Source organism: Aquarana catesbeiana, linkage group LG10 (assembly GCF_042186555.1).
Source record: "Aquarana catesbeiana isolate 2022-GZ linkage group LG10, ASM4218655v1, whole genome shotgun sequence".
Lineage (NCBI taxonomy): Eukaryota > Metazoa > Chordata > Amphibia > Anura > Ranidae > Aquarana > Aquarana catesbeiana.
Window position 1 is genome coordinate 204532231 of NC_133333.1, and position 12881 is coordinate 204545111.

The window sequence follows — 12881 nt, forward strand, 5'->3', positions numbered from 1 at the left end:
CGTCCTCCTCCGAAGCCTCTCCGTGCCATGCTCCGTTCCCTGCGAGCGTCGCGACGCACGGGGGCGGAGCCTGGCGGCAAATTAAAAAAATTGTAAAAACATAACACATACAGTACTGTCATCTTACAGATAACAGTACTGTATGAAATCATTTCACATCCCTTTTGTCCCTAGTGCTTTGTCCAATGCCCTGCATGCAGTTTTATGTTATATATACTGTTCTTTCTGCCTGGAAACTGGAGATTGTCCATAGCAACCAAAAAGTGTCCCTTTATGTCAAAAGTGGCTTTAGATCAGCTAGAAAACAGCGATAGTAAATTGGAACACTTGCAGAATTGAGCGATAGTGAATCGTGGGGAAATTTATTTTATTTTTTATTTTTTTAATTATTTATTTTTATTTATTATAATTTATGTTTTTGTGTTTCAAACTTTATCATACTGAGGATATCTACTAGACTCTGGTTTGGACAGATTTAAGTGTGTTATTGTTAAGAATTACAGGCCTACAATATAAAACGCCAAATTTCCATGCAAAATAATTGTACCGCTTTCAGCACCTAAAATCCGAAATAATCATACCGCCAGGGAGGTTAAAGGCCACAGGCCTACCTGAATATTGTTGATGACCATGTCTATCCCTTTATGACTACAGTGTACTCATCTTCTGATGTCTCCTTCCAGCAAGATAATGCACCATGTCACAAAGCTCAAATCATCTCACCACTAGACAATGAGGTCACTGTACTCCAATGGCCTCCACACTCACCAGATCAGAATGTTTCCAACATCTATGCCACAAAGAATTAAGACAGTCCTGAAGGCAAAAGGGGGCCCAACCCGGTACTAGCAAGGTGTACCTAATAAAGTGTCTGGTGATTGTATATATTTTGTAAAGTTTTTTAAAGTGATAGCATATCTTGTTTTTTATTATGTTCTTTGGGGTTGGGGCAGTATTGTGACAGCCATGGGGACTAGTGGTCTGTTTACAGCAAATATTTCAACCCTGGAAGGTTTTACCCCCTTAATGACCAGGCCATTTTTTGCGATACAGCACTGCATTAATTTAACTGACAATTTGTGCGGTCGTGCGATCCCTTACGCAAATATAATTGTCCTTTTTTTTCCCCACAAATAGAGCTTTCTTTTGGTGGTATTTCATCACCTCTGCAGTTTTTATTTTTTGCGCTATAAACAAAAAAAAGTCCGCCAATTTTTGGGAAAATTTTTTTTTTTTACTTCTGCTATAAAACATTCCCAATAAAAAAATGTAAAAAATCGAATTTCTTCATCAATTTAGGCCAATATGTATTCTGTTACATATTTTTGTTAACAAAAAAAATCCCAATAAGTGTATATTGATTGGTTTGCGCAAACGTTATCACGTCTACAAACTATAGGATATTTTTATGGCATTTTTATTTATTTATTCTTTACTAGTAATAGCGGTGATCATCGATTTTTAATGGGACTGCGACATTGTGGCGGACAAATCGGATGCCTAACTGACACTTTTTTGGGGACCAGTGACATTATTACAGTGATCAGTGCTAAAAACATTCACTGTCACTATACTAATGACATGGCTCCCAACTGTCCCTGATTTGGAGCAATGTCCCTCTGTCCCTCTTTCCCCCTCATTTGTCCCTCATTTTGGTCTGATCTATATAGTTGTATATAAAATGCACTTTTTATGTTTCAAAAAGTGTTTCCCAGAGCTAAACCTTTCTTCCAAATTCTAAATGGCTGCATTTGTACATTTTAAAAACCAGTATAAAGAATAGTAGTGGTAAAAAAAAGCCCTTGTGGATTTAATTAAGCTTTTTTTTGGTTACTTCTCCTTTAAGGGGGTGTGGCAGGAGGCGTGTCCTATGCCTACATTCATTTGCTAGTAGGTGTCCCTCATTCCCATCTCAACAAAATGTTGGGAGCTATACTAATGACAATGGCAGGGAAGTGGTTAACATCAGGGGCGATGAAAGGGTTAAATGTGTCCCTAGGGGGTGTTTTCTAACTGTGCGGGTTGCTCTGACTGGGAGAACACAAAGATCCGTGTTCCAGCTTAGCAGGAACACCAGATCTCTATCTTCTCCCCTGTCAGAATGGTGATCTGCCTTGTTTACATAGGCAGACCACCGCTCTGAGTCTCTCGGGAACGATCGTGGGTGGTTGGCGGACATCGAGTCCGCCGGACCCACTGATTGGCTCCCTCTCTGTAGCGTGCGATCACACCTTCAGTGGGGCGCGCACGCCCCCTAGTGGCTATTACACGAAATGACGTACAGGTACGTGATTTCACACAATAGAGACGACCAGCCGCAGGACATGTATGTTAGGCAGTCAGCAAGTGGACTTGCTGAAATTTTCAAAAAGGAGTTCTATCTCCATAACTAACTACAGAACTGAGACAGGTTAGGCAACAAAACTAACAAAATGCTCTTGATTTGTGTAGTTAACCTTGAAAGGACTGTTTTTTCCTTAAAGAAAAGTTCAGGAGTAGATGACGATCACTGATTTTAGCCCGGTGATAAAATGACAATTTCCATGAATAATTCACCGGTAGACCTCCTTTCAGCCAGGTAGAATATTGCTTTGCTTGTAGTTTAGCTGCCAGTCTAGTGAAGTCAGCATGTTTGCAGGGTCCATGTGTTGGGGAGGGGGGTGGTCTGCTCTGGGTAAGCTTTCATCCTTCACTTCATATACAACAGAGATCTGCAGACTCATCACATCAGCCATCTAAAGATGGCACACATACGGCTGGCTAATCCCGCCACAACGATCGCCATCACCTTCAAGGCCACTGATGACTGATAAGGATTTGGCTTGGGACATTAATCAAGAGCAATGACAGATCTGCTTGTGTGAAGATTGTCAAGACTCTAGGAGTCTCCTACAACAAAGTGTCACTCCACCATAGAGCGGACATTGATGTCCCACGGTCTCAGTGTTTTTATGGATCGCTTTTTAGCCATCTCTGATTTGCTTTAGTTCACTGCCAACATTGCAATTAAAGTAGATGTGGATGACATTGAGTTTGCTCCATACACGGTGTATTATAAACATTCGATTAACCTCTTGCTTACCGAGCACTTAAACCCCCCACTCCTGTCCAGACCAGTTTTCATCTTTCAGCGCTGTCACACTTTGAATGACAATTGCGCGGTCATGTAACACTGTACTCAAATTACATTTTTATCATTTTTTTCACACAAATGGAGCTTTCTTTTGGTGGTATTTAATCACCATTTGGGTTTTTATTTTTTGCTAAACAAACAAAAAAAGACAGAAATTTTTGAAAAAAAAAATCATGTTTCATAGTTTGTTATAAAATTTTGCAAACGGGTTATTTTTCTCCTTCATTGATATTTGCTGATGAGGCTGCACTGATGGGCACTGATGAGGCTGCACTGATGGGCACTGATGAGGCTGCTCTGATGGGCACTGATGAGGCTGCACTGATGGGCACTGATGAGGCTGCACTGATGTGCTCTGATGGGCACTGATGAGGCTGCACAGATGTGCACTGATGAGGCTGCTCTGATGGGCACTGATGAGGCTGCACAGATGTGCACTGATGAGGCTGCACTGATGTGCTCTGATGGGCACAGATGAGGCTGCACAGATGTGCACTGATGAGGCTGCACTGATGTGCTCTGATGGGCACTGATGAGGTTGCTCTGGTGGGCACTGATAAAACGACGCTGATGGGCACAGATAAGGCGACACTGATAGGCACTGATGGGTGGCACTGATAGAAGTCACTGATGGGCACTGATAGGTGGCACTGGTAGGTGGTATTGATAGGCAGCACTGGTGATAAGGCACTGATTGGTGACATTTATACGTGGCACTGTGGGCACTGATAGGTGACACTGTGGGCACTGATGGGTGGTAGTGTGGGCACTAGTAGGTGGCGCTGGTGGGCACAGAAGCCTCTGCAGAGGCTCTCTACCATCGGGACTGATGTCCCTCTCACAGCCGTTGGTGATCAGATTTTTTTTTTTTTCTCCTCACGCTGCCAGCCGATTACCGGCCCTGTTTACATCACATGATCAGCTGTCATTGGCTGACAGTTGATCACGTGGTAAGGGGTCGGGATCGACCCCTGCAGGGGGTGCGCAGGCCGCTCGAGCACGGAAGGACGTCTATGGATGCCCTCCCGGGAAATTAGGCCCATATAGGTTGCATATCATTACCATGGACCAACTTTCTGACAGTGAAAACATTGGACCAAGTCTACGCAACATGTCGGGCAGGGCTGATGGTACTCTCTGACAGGGTGACAACTCAGGAGCTCAAATGTGAGTCTTGGACAGATAGCAGGAAATGCTTGAACAAGGTCCTTCATGGCAGGGTCACCAGAGATCAGTTTAATGGTTACTCTAGGCAGATGTAAAAGACACAAGCTAATGCAGGTCGGTAATCATTTATACATCATCAAATATACACTATATTACCAAAAGTATTGGGACACCTGCCTTTACACACACATGAACTTTAATGGTATCCCAGTCTAAAGCCTCGTACACACGATCGGATTGTTGGCCAACAAAGCGTCAGACTTTTGTCCGAAGGGCGTGTGCCGTGATCTTGTCTTGCATACAAACGGTGCACAATTGTCGGCCAACAAACACGAACATAGTGACGTACTACGTGGAATTTCAGCTCTTGAGCGCCGCCCTTTGGGCACCTTCTGCTAATGTCGTGTTTGGTGAGCATTGATTCCGAGCATGTGTGTTTGTACTTTTGGACTTTTGTGTGACGGACTTGTGTACAGGTGATAGGAAAATCTGACAACAGACCGTTGTCCACCGAAAAGTTACTAGCCTGCCATACAACATTTGTTGGCGGAAAGTTGGACAAAAATTGTCTGATGGAGCGTACTAACGGTCGGATTTTAGACAAACCGTCTGTCATCACACAATTCCCTGCCGAAAATCCAATCGTGTGTACGAGGCTTTAGTCTGTATTTCTGAAAAATAGTTTTATGTATATATTTTTCTAATTTTTACTTCAAATTAGACTATTGTGTTCTGATCCATCACATATAATTCAGATGAAAAAAACATTGAACATTAAAGGCTGTAATGTAACCAAATAAGTAAAAAGCCAAGGGGGGTGAATACTTTTGAAAAGCACTGTATATGGTGATGAAGGCCTTGTATTAGACGCTTGCCTGATTGTGCTCATTTATTGACGAGGCCCTCATTAGATGGGGGTCAGTGTGTCTATTGTCTTATACTGCGACAGATTGCAAGGCCTGCGTATCGGACTAATCAGCAGGAATAAGCAGCTTAGATGCTCCAGAGGGACCTGTCGGCAGCCATCTCTCCCAGGACACGCTATGTCTGAAGAAAGGCGCAGACACCTGAGGTCCAACCGTGGTAAGTAAAGAACCGGGACCTTTTTGTAATTAGAGGATGACCTGTTGCTGATAAGGTATTGCTGCCCCTGAATTAAAATAAAAGGGACACTGGGGTATCTGTGCTAGAATTGAAACAGGTCCTTATTAAAAGGGATTCTCCTTGTTTTCAGTAAACTCCGGTGATCCTCCTTTCTCCTCATCTGTCATCGCCAAATCCTGAAAAGCATCAGCGGGGAAGTCCAGATTGGGTCCAATGCACATTTTAACTTTTTTTTTTCCCTTTGCAGGCAGAAAACCCTATCCATGTGTTCTTGCAGCAAAGTCTGTCACAAATTACTGCAAATCTACACTATATTGTCAAAAGTATTGGGACTCCTGCCTTTACACGCACATGAACTTTAATGGTATTCCAGTCTTAGTCCATAGGGTTTAATATTGAGTTGGCCCTCCCTCTATCTATAACAGCTTCAACTCTTCTGGGAAGGTTGTCCACAAGATTTAGGAGCGTGTCTATGGGAATGGTTTGACCATTCTTGCAGAAGTGCATTTGTGAGGTCAGGCACTGATGTTGGACAAGAAGGCCTGGCTCACAGTTTCCACTCTAATTCATCCCAAAGGTGTTTTATCGGGTTGAGGCCAGGACTCTGTGCAGGCCAGTCAAGTTCCTCCACCCCAAACTCACTCATACATGTCTTTATGGACCTTGCTTTGTGCACTGCTCCAAATCAGTTGGTGGAGGGGGATTATGGTGAGGGGTTGTTTCTCAGGGGTTGGGCTTGGCCCCCTAGTTCCAGTGAAGAGAACTCTTAAAGAATCAGCATACCAAGACATTTTGGACAATTTCATGCTCCCAACTTTGTGGGAACAGTTTGGGGATGGTCCCTTCCTGTTTCAACATGACTGCACACCAGTGCACAAAGCAAGGTCCATAAAGACATGAACGAGTGAGTTTGGGGTGGAGGAACTTGACTGGCCTGCACAGAAACCTGACCTCAACCCGATAGAACACCTTTGGGATGAATTTGAGCAGAAACCGTGATCCAGGCCTTCTCGTCCAACATCAGTGCCTCACCTCACAAATGCACTTTTGGACTAATGGTCAAACTTTACCATAGACACACTCCTAAACCTTGTGGACAGCCTTCCCAGAAGAGTTGAAGCTGGTATAGCTCCAAAGGGTGGGCCAACTCAACATTGAACCCTACGGACTAAGTCCCAATACTTTTGACAAGATAGTGTATGCTATATACATATGCAAAGGTTGCCTTCACTGCATGTGGACATGATTGGCAGATCCAGAAATTGAGGAAGTTGAAGTTCTAGGCAGATGTCCACTTTTTCTGTAAAAATTGACCTTGGTTCCACCACTTCAACCACTTGTGCCTTCCTGTTGGTCAGTTAAGCTGGCCATAGATGATTCATTATTTGATCAGCCAGATGGCTGATTTTAAAAAAAAATGCAGATACCCCATCCACACATTTGAGATGGTCGTAGGAATCCTTTCTGAAGCACCATTGTATTCTGATAGCCGCACTTCTTCGCTCTGGTGTGGAGTCGCATAAGTGCCTGTAGTTCATCCAGACATGGGTATGGCAGGTAGCTGGTGCAACCACGAAACAAGCTGTGTGCACCCCAAAGCTCAAACACACATGCATGTGTGTGTGTGTGTGTGTGTGTGTGTGTGTGTGTCATATATATATATATATGGCCCGTATATATATACACATATATATAGCCCTGGCACATTGAGATCCCTGCCAGCACAGTTAAAGAGAAGTGCATAAACACTTCTCTTATGGCAGAACCGTTAAGAGGGAGATTTTTCCCATCTCCCCTCTGTGATAATGCTAATGCACACTAGGTGATTAGGGTGTGCCCAGGCACACCTGGCACACCCTGTGCGCACACCTATGATGGGTGGCAGGATCAGCTGGTAGCAGCTGGGGCCTGACAAGACTGATGGAATAGCCAATAGAAGGTCAGGTACTTCTGACAGGTAGCAGGTAAAGTCAGCAGGCACAGGACTGGTAGGCGACAGTATACAGGTACTTGACTGGTCAGGGAACAACAGGAACAACAAGCCGGGTCTGTAATAGATGTCCGAGCATGTATGAACAGGAGATGGGAGAATAATCAGAGTTCAGGCAGGAGTCAGCAACAGTGAGGTGGATCAGTTATAACGGAAGGTAGAGGCGTATTCCAGGTTTGAACAGGGGTCAGTGCAGGGGGAGTTCAGACTTTTTCAGAGGCAGGTCTCATCAGTAATGAATGGACAAGCACAGGAACCGGTTGCATTTTACACGGGCAACACTGTAGATAACACAGCAGTGAACCAGTGCAGCAGCTCTGTTTAAATAATCAGTTTGGCGCCATTCTTTGGGACAGGCCAACGCGCATACAACCGCATGCCTGCACGCACCTACATTTGCTTTGGAGCACCATCTTCTCTATAGAAAAAGCCTTCCGTGACATCCACATTTACTATAATTATAACATTTTTTTTTTCTGTAGACGAACTGAACATGAAACAAAAGACAAAGGTCAACGTTGACAGGAGTGTCAAGTCTAAGTCTATGACAGAAACACACAAGATTATTACTCCTGTGACAGTATTGAGCAGGCAGCCTTACAGAAAGAGCAACTCACATCTACATGTCAAAGGTCAAACAAGCAATGATCCACCCTTGGTGCAAGACAATATATACAATTGTTCACAGCATCAAGGGGAAGCCCCAACTCACAATAGGCCAATCAATGTTCAAAAGCAGCAAAATAACCTTTCTCCTCCAGGACCGTCTGTCAGATATAGTAAATGTGTTCAAAGTAAGAGATCGACTTCGGTACATCAAAAGACTTTAAGGGCAACGTCACAATCATGCTGCCATAAAATAAAGCAGTGTGGTCTTCATTCAATAGAAAAGAGGCCCATTGGAGGTTTCCAGGCTGCTTCTTGCTTCAAAGATGGAGAAAACCATACAGGTTCTGAAGCTGCAATAAATCGAATCAACCCTTATATCAATATAACAATACATCCCACTACAACTGCATTGTCCACGAGGAATGAACCAACAAATTATGAGCTGGATAATTCATTCATGAAACCTCCTGTACTGACTTGTCCAGCAGCCACGGGAGAGAAACTTGTCCAATTACCAGAGGATCTCAACTTATCATTTACAGATGGAAAGAAATGTTGTCAGGCCACTTCAAATCTTGTCTCTGGTTACCTTGGTAAGTCCCATCCCTGGTTTGGAACAGAATGTTTCCAAGATCTAGATTCTTCAGAAAATACTTGTATGGAACCCACAAGAACATCTTCATATCCAAAAGTTCCACCATCATATTTACATTTGGAATTGTCTTCTGACAGTTTCCATGAAGTTAATCATTTTGGTTTTTGTCCAAATATAAAACATTCACCAAATGTTTGGCATGCCAAAATTCAAAAACCTGTGCCTGATTGTATTGTGTCCAAGCAGAATGGAGAAACCAGCCCATATTCTGACCTTTCTCTGGACTACCCAGAGAAACAGCCTCAAATTTTTTTTCCCAGTTTTGATTATGAATTGTTGGATGGGCCAAAATTTGCTTCTGAAAATGACATTTTTAGAACTTCTACAAACCTACCTGGAGATTTTGTTTTTGGACAGTATAGTGGAAGCCAGTTTACTGGACTTGGCCCATTTCTGCTATCTCAAGATGATGGGGATGTCTTCCATGAAAGGTTGGTTGATTCTGAAGAAGAATATGGTGGGACTTCACTGAAGAAATGTGATGCGGAGCTTCAGAGATTTCAAAGTAATGTAAGTTTCTAGCACATCGACAGCCGAGCTTAGAGAAGCTACTGCATGCAGCTGTGGGTTATAAATTACATATGTGCACATTTACGTGGTTGTACTTTACTACTCTTAAAGGTAATCTATGGTCAGATTATACACTTCCATTTTATAACATCAGCATTGTAATTACAATAGAAATTATACTTATTTTTGAAAATTCAATATGCAGTAAGCTTACTTGAAAAATATCCTTTCATTATGTGAGTCCTGCCTGTCTGTTGGCTATCGATCTCCCCAACTTCATGGATTCCCTGCATGTTTTGCAGCTTCTTTGCCACTGTTTAATCACAATTTCTAAAGACTACATATCCCATGATACCTTGCTGCCTGCAAGCAGTGATTCCTGTATTGAATCTGCCTTCTAACACTCCTACTCCAGTCTCAGCACCTCTGACAAAAAGCAGGAAGAAGGCAGGCTCTGTGAATTATGTGACACAGCAGTGCCTTCTCATAGGGCATAGTTAATACGTGCCACACAATGTCCCTTTTGTTGAAGGGACATGCTGGAAAACCAGCATCCGATCAGCACTCGCAACCAATGGCTGCAAACGCTGATCAGTGTATTCTGCTGGAGGAATACAGTGATGATACGGGGATCTGTCTGATTTGGAACAAAGTCCCTCTTTCCTCCTCATTTTTCCCTCATATTGGTCTGATCTATATAGTTGTATATACAATGCACTACTTATCTATCAAAAAGTGTTTCCCTTTCATCCAATTTTAAATTGTAAATTCAAAAAGCCTATATAAAGGAATAGTAGTGGTAAGTTGAAAGGTATGCATTTGGATTGGCTAAACTTTCCCTTGCTATAGACTCAGCATAGAAGCACAGACTGACATTTCATAACTACCTTTACGGACACTATCATTTTCTATCAGGTCATACCTGACCCCTAGACTTGTACTGAGAGAGGGGAACAATAGAGCGCAATCACTATGTACCACTGCTAAGCAGAACACAGAGCCTGCAAAATATGACTGACCCCCCCCCCCCCCGTGTGTGTGTATAGATAGAGAGATAGATAGATAGACAGACAGACAGACAGATTTAAAAAAATAATAGGCTTTGAAAATGTAATATTTGTAATTTTATTTATATTTTTAGATTGAGACACTTCCTGAAACCCCAGAGAAAATTCCACCTTCCAGGTAAAATCTTCACCTTGTTTTGCAAATAATTGCATTTATCATACAGACTTTACAAGTATTCCTGTGTTATCTGTATGAAAAGGTTTCCATAGCTGTACAGAACATAGTGACACTCCCCCATCGCCCCTTCTCTCTCTTTCTTTCTCTCTCCCCCTCCCTCCCTCTCTTATTTCTCCTTGCTCCCTCCTTTTGCCTTTCTCTCCCTCCCTTTCTCAATCTGTCCCCCCATCTCTCTCTCTCTCTGCCTGCTTGCTCGCCCCCCCCCCCCCTTCCTCACTACCTCCCTCGCTCCCTCTCCCCCCCCTTTTCTCCTCTCTCCCCCCCATTCTCCTCTCTCGCCCCTCCTCCACCTCCCTCTTTCCCTTCCTCTCTCCTGTCTTGCTTCCTCCCTTTTCCTTTCTCCCACCTCTCCTTCCCTTTCTCAATTTCTCCCCATCTCTCTCTCTCTCTCTCTCCACCATTTGTTCAATCTCTAACTCCCCCCCTTCACTCTCTCTTTCTTCATGACCTCCCTCTCTATCTCTATCTCCCTTCCACCCCCCTCCCTTTCTCACTCACCATTTCCTTGCTTGCTCTCCCTCTCTCTCCCCCTTCCTCCCCCCTCCCTCTCCCTCCCATGCTGTCTCTCTCTCCCTCTTCCCCCCCCCCCCACCCTTCCCCCCCACTCTCTCTACCTCTTTCTCTCCCATCTTGCTCCCTTCCTTTTCCTTTCTCCCACCTCTCTTCCCTTTCTCAATTTCTCCCCGTCTCTCTCTCTCTGCCCCTCTTGCTCAATCTCTCCCTCCCGCCCATCCTCTTTAACTCTCCCTTTCTTCATTACCTCCCTCCCTATCTCCCTTCCTCCCCCTCCCTTTCTCGCTCACCCTTTCCTCGCTCGCTCTCTCTTTCTCTCCCTCCCATTCTCTCTTCCCCCTCTTTCCCATCCTTTCTCCCTCCCTCTCTTTCTCCCTCTCTCCCCCACCCTTACTCCCCACTCTCTCCCATTCTCTCTTCCCCTCCCTCTCTTTCTCCTATTCCATCCCCCTCTCTCTACCATTCTGTCTCCTGCTCCCTCCCTTTCCCCCCCCTCCCCCTTTTCTCCCCCCCTTTTTTTCTCTCCCCCCTCCCCCCTTTCTCTCTCCCCCCTCTCTCTCCCACTCCCTCCCCCCTCTCTTGGGAGCTCTCTTTTAAATCTAATTTTCTCTGTGCTAGTTACATGTACAGCTGTGGCCAAAAGTTTTGAGAATTACACAAATATTCATTTTCAAGCCCTCTGGAATTTGCCCTGGCATGCTGTCAATCAACTGCTGGGCCACATCCTGACTTTATGGCAGTCCATTTCTTGCATAACCAATGCTTGGAGTCGTCAGGATTTGTGGGGTTTTTTTGTACACCCGCCTCTGGAGGATTGACCACAAGTTCTCAATGGGATTTATGTCTGGGGAGTTTCCTGGCCATGGACACAAAATTTCGATGTTTTGTTCCCCAAGCCACTTAGTTATCACTTTTGCCTTATGGCAAGGTGTTCCATCATCCTGGAAAAGGCATTGTTCTTCACCAAACTGTTCTTGGATGGTTGGGAGAAGTTGCTTTTGAAGGATGTTTTTGTACCATTCTTTATTCATGGATGTGTTCTTAGGCAGAATTGTGAGTAAGCCCACTCCCTTGGCTGAGAAGCAACCCCACACATGAATGGTCTCAGGATGCTTTACTGTTGGCATGACACAGGACTGATGGTAGCGCTCACCTTTTCTTGCTAGGACAAGGTTTTTTTTCCGGATGCCCCAAACCATCGGAAAGGGGATTCGTCAGAGAAAATGACTTTATCCCAGTCTTCAGCAGTCCAATTCCTGTATCTTTTGTATAATATTAGTCTGTCCCTGATGTTTTTCCTGGAGATAAGTGGCTTCCTTGCTGCCCTTCTTGACACCAGGCCATCCTCCAAAACTCTTCTCCTCACTGTGCGTCCCGATGTACTCACACCTGCCTGCTGCCATTCCCGAGCAAGCTCTGCACTGGTGGTGCCCCGATCCTGCAGCTGAATCAACTGTAGGAGATGGTGCCGGTGTCTTGCCGAGAAAGTTCCCCCAGCGGATAAGGACCCCCCTGTACTGCGCAGGCGCAGCGCTTGCGCAGTACAAATGACTAGGAGCCGCCGAAAATAGCCAAAGCTGAAAAACTTCAATCAGCTGTACACGGCGCCTGCGCCCTGGGTCCAGGTTCAAGCCCCACCATCCAAGTGGACCTAGAGGGAGAATAAAAAAGTGCAGAGCGCAGCGAGGCCATGCCCGAAGCGTGGCGAGCCCGCGAGGGGCCCTCTTACAGGCGCCGTGTACAGCTGATTTCTATTCTATTTGGCTTCGGCTATTTCCGCTGGCTCCTACTGCGCAAGCGCTGCGCCTGCGCAGTAGAGGGGGGTCCTTATCCGCCGACTGGAACTTTCTCGGCAGAACACCGGCGCTTGCTGGACTTTCTTGGTCACCCTGAAGCCTTCTTCACAAATACAGTGGAAATGTTTTTTTTTTATGGGATTAAGTTAATTTTCATGG

The 12881-nt window shown here is 44.7% G+C and overlaps 1 protein-coding gene across 1 annotated transcript; it reads left to right on the forward strand.

Annotated features, from left to right (window-relative positions):
- Window positions 1-5318: 5318 nt before the first annotated feature.
- LOC141109876 (uncharacterized) lies at window positions 5319-10357 on the forward strand. Its single transcript, XM_073601133.1, has 3 exons — window positions 5319-5383; window positions 7877-9168; window positions 10310-10357. Exons 1-3 carry the CDS (start codon window positions 5344-5346, stop codon window positions 10355-10357), a joined length of 1380 nt encoding a protein of 459 aa, XP_073457234.1. The 5' UTR covers window positions 5319-5343.
- The last annotated feature ends 2524 nt before the right edge of the window (window positions 10358-12881 follow it).

Coding starts and splice junctions, on each gene's coding strand:
- LOC141109876 (XM_073601133.1), top strand. CDS start 5,344: ATGTCTGAAGAAAGGCGCAGACACCTGAGGTCCAACCGTG. Junction 5,384..7,876: donor ACACCTGAGGTCCAACCGTG/GTAAGTAAAGAA, acceptor TTTTTTCTGTAG/ACGAACTGAACATGAAACAA. Junction 9,169..10,309: donor TTCAGAGATTTCAAAGTAAT/GTAAGTTTCTAG, acceptor TTATATTTTTAG/ATTGAGACACTTCCTGAAAC.